General features: G+C 31.8%; 1 protein-coding gene across 1 annotated transcript; it reads right to left on the bottom strand.

Moving 5' to 3' along the window:
- Positions 1 to 2,519: 2,519 nt before the first annotated feature.
- On the bottom strand, positions 2,520 to 3,148 carry LOC136234015 (probable histone H2B.3). The gene has a single exon (XM_066023768.1). The coding sequence runs from the start codon at positions 3,062 to 3,064 to the stop codon at positions 2,645 to 2,647; it is 420 nt and encodes a 139-aa protein (XP_065879840.1). The 5' UTR covers positions 3,065 to 3,148; the 3' UTR covers positions 2,520 to 2,644.
- Between the last annotated feature and the right edge of the window lie 952 nt (positions 3,149 to 4,100).

Below are 4,100 nucleotides of genomic sequence, written 5' to 3'. Positions count from 1 at the left end.
GTTTCGAATTGGCGGTAGGTCGACAATTTTAGTCCTCGCTACCAAAAAAATCCCTGTTGAATCCCAAAGAACCACGCTTAGACCAGCTTGGTATATATCCAAAGAAGTTGCTGGTTCGCATTGCAATGAGGTTTGTCCCATATTCAACACATTGCATTACCATAAGAAAGACCAATATTAACTCGTTTGAGTTCCATAGCCTTTAATCGGGCATAAACATTATTCATCGCTTGAGTTCTTTAATTCTCTTATTTAATAATACATTACTTAGTCTTAAATTTTGTTTTTAGTCTCTTATCTGAGAGTCTGAACCGTTGAATAGAACAAAAGTTAAGTACTAAATAGCGTATTTCTAAATTACAAGAACAACTTATCTAATTTAAATTTTTTAAAGAAGTCCAATTTCTTCCCATCTTACATAAGAAAGTCGGAAAAAGATATTCCGACTTCTTATTACAAGAAAGTTAGATAAAGATTATCCAACTTTCTTGTTAGAAATCGTTCCAAAAACAGAACGATTCTCCGTGCTTCTTTTAGGTGGGAATATCTCTTTTTTCAAGAGAGGTTCCAACACAAAAGTCGGACAATATTTGTGTGACTTCCTTACAACATGAAATCGGATAAATATTATTAGACTTTTTGTGGGTAAAACGAGAAAAAAAAAAAATCCGAGCATTATTGCTCAAATTATGTAGGTGATGAAGAAATCTGACGGTTTTCATCTAATTTCTTTATAATTTCAAAATCGGAAGAAAATCGTCTGATTGCGCTCTAATTAACGGAGCACTACGTGTGTAATTATGTGTGCAAATCGAGTTCAGAAATCAAAATTAAGAAATTGACTTTTTTGTCAGATCTTTTATATTGAAACAAGAGGAGTTGGAATTAATGGAAAATGTGTCGAGGACACTTATATATCTTTTGGGAGCTTCAAATGCAGCTTCTCTGTTAAATTGAGTGGCCTACAAAGGATTATATAACATGAATTGCATATTTTCTGTTCAACCAGATCAAGATCAAGATCACCCTCTACCGGAGTAAGATTCAGTGAGGTAAAGTAATCATGGGGTGGAGCTCATTGGTGATTTTAATATATATATTGGGGAGCTAATGGGTCATTTTAAGAAATTCGGTATCCAATCGAATTATAAGATATAGCTTATGGACCAATTTGATCCTTAAACATATTTTGTGGGTCGCTAAATACCGTCCCCAAATTACTTATCACAGTTTTCGTTTGGATTTTTTTGTCATTCTCATAATTAAAAACTGAAAATTCTCTCTACAAAATCATAAACCCGAACAACAATAATTGAAATTGTAAAAATAATTGATGTGTGACAACCCGAACCCTGGAAATTGATGATTATAAGTCGGAAACATTAAAATTTACGTTTTTTTATCAAAAAACTCATGAAAATAATATATATATATTTTTATGACAATTTTGCATTTTTCGTCACAAAAAATTGGAGAATTTTACATTTTTCATCGTAGAAAATTGAACAATTTAGTATTTTTCGTCACTAAAATTTTACAACTTTACACTGGCCAAAATTTGGCCTAAACGGATGCGGCATCCCTTTAGGCCAAATTTTGACCGATTCTCTCAAAAAAAATCAGTTTTGAAAAAAATATATAAAAATGACAAAATTGTCCAAATAAGGATGGTTATAAATAATTTGAGACGGTAAATAGCAAAATTTATTATTTTTGGCATAATAATAAACTAACTTGTACTAACATATTAGTGGGTATATATTAAAAGTCTTAAATCTTTTTTGTTTTTTTCTCCCTTAATACAAAACTCTCCTCCTTTCTTTTGTACATATATATATATATACATACACATTATTTTTCTTTTTTCTTTTTTTGAAGAAATTTTTCTTACATATTAGACTTCATATATCAAAAAATTATCCCTATATACATTTTAAATGTATTTGTGCCATTCAAAAATTACTTTCTTTTTGTAATTCTTTTAAAAAAAAAATTAATTTTATTATTATTATTTATATTTTGATAACTTATAAAATTTTTTTTTTTTACTTATAAATTTTTTATTAAAATAAATAAAAACAAAAGCCACGTGAAAAGTGACTCTCCATCACGTGAAAGGAAGGAGAGCTGTGAAGTGAAACACGCCACCATTATAAGGGGATGCCAAATGCTGTGTCAGATACATCTTTCTCTAAATTCAATTTTTCTTATAGCCCCATTTTTAATGTACATTTTCACCTTTTGACCCAATTAAAAACACATTACGATTATTCTTTTTCTCTGTTACACAACCAACAATTATTCCATTTCTATAATCTAATTAAATGTATGAATTTCATTTCAACTGTCAAAAGTGAAATTTCAAACAATTAATAAAATAAATAATGCAACTTAATGTTCATATTTAATTTTCTTTTTAATCAGAGACTTGAATAGTGATTGCAACAGATCAAGTGCTTAATGGATAAAAATTAAAAAAATTAAGAACTAAATACGCAAAATTAAAAAGATCATAAAAATCAGGGTGCCTAAAACGATACTGTGTTTGTCATTGCATTTCACAAAGGTAAAAACCCTAAATCAAACATAAAGATCCCGCAGCCTTTACATCGACTAACACCAAATCATATCATCAGAGAAAAACCTAAGAGCTTGTAAATTTGGTAACCGCCTTGGTACCCTCGGAGACGGCATGCTTGGCCAACTCTCCCGGAAGAACAAGTCTCACGGCGGTCTGGATCTCCCTAGAAGTAATCGTCGGCTTCTTGTTGTACCTAGCCAAACGAGACGATTCCTGAGCCAATTTCTCGAAAATATCGTTGATGAAACTGTTCATAATCCCCATCGCCTTGCTCGAGATCCCAATATCAGGATGAACCTGTTTCAAAACCTTGAAGATGTAGATCTTGTAAGTCTCTACGCTCTTCTTCGTCCGCTTCTTCTTCTTGTCTGCGCCTCCGCTTTCCTTCGACAATTTCTTCTCTGCTCTAGGTTTTTTCTCTGCTGGTGCTTTCTCAGCCGGCTTCTTCTCGGCCGGTTTCTTCTCCGCTGCCTTAGGTGCCATCGGGAATTGAAAAGATTAGAGAGATGTGAAACTTTGGAAGGGAAAAACAAGATGCTTCAGTGAATTGGTGAAAGTATCGATTGAAGACTTCGTATATATTGGGAAAGGTGGATGAGATTTGATTGGCTGGTTAAGAGAGCCACGGATTGATGACGTGGATGACTTATAAACCGTGGATTGATGAGGACTATAATGAACGCATGAGATTTGTCAAGAGGAGCGGGCGTTAAGATTAAATTGAAGTGGATTTTCGGGAACTACGAACTACGGTGGATCTTAACGCATAGGGAAGTGACGGTCAGGATCATTTGAGGATATTTGTGCATAACGCAAACAGTGCATTTTGCTAAATTTATTTTGTTTGTTTTTTTGGATAAATTGCTAAATTGATTTTGTAATGCGCCTTGTTGCTATGAATTATTTCCTCCTTCACTAATTAAGATTGGATAAGTGGAAAGAGCCTGTACTCGCTATTATCGTGTCCGTATCGTGTTTTCAGATTCGTGCTTGAAAGAGTAAATTTAAACTCAATTAAAAAAATTGTGTCACAATCGTGTTAACTTATTTGGATTAATGTCGATTTCATATCGTGTTTTCGGGTTACATGTAATTTTGTTATATTTATGTATATATTAATGATAGCCTTTAAAATATAAGATGTGATATTATTTTTAAATATTTTATGTCATTTTTATATTAGTATATTAACATTAACCATCCAAAAATTTGTTAATATCATATTAGGGGTCGTATAATGTTTTTATAACAATTTAGGAAGTTCGAATTATATTTGCAAGTAATAATTATAATTTTATTATCTTTATTAATAAAGTACGTATAAAAACACGAGAGAACATAATAATAATTTTAAATATCCGTATCATTTTGTGTCGTTTTCGGATTAGCATATCAATCTTAACTCAATCCCAAAATTTGTGTGTCAGTTTTGTGTCAACTCAAAATTGACACATTACCTACTAAACTAAACCCAGACACTAAAATTGTATATCGATTTCGGATCGTGTATACTTTTGTC

This window comes from Euphorbia lathyris, chromosome 6, assembly GCF_963576675.1.
Source record: "Euphorbia lathyris chromosome 6, ddEupLath1.1, whole genome shotgun sequence".
In the NCBI taxonomy this organism is placed as follows: domain Eukaryota; kingdom Viridiplantae; phylum Streptophyta; class Magnoliopsida; order Malpighiales; family Euphorbiaceae; genus Euphorbia; species Euphorbia lathyris.
This window is presented reverse-complemented; position numbering and strand designations above follow the sequence as displayed.

Bases quoted from the DNA above. Each gene is read 5' to 3' on its own strand.
- LOC136234015 (XM_066023768.1), bottom strand. From the start codon at position 3,064: ATGGCACCTAAGGCAGCGGAGAAGAAACCGGCCGAGAAGAAGCCGGCT.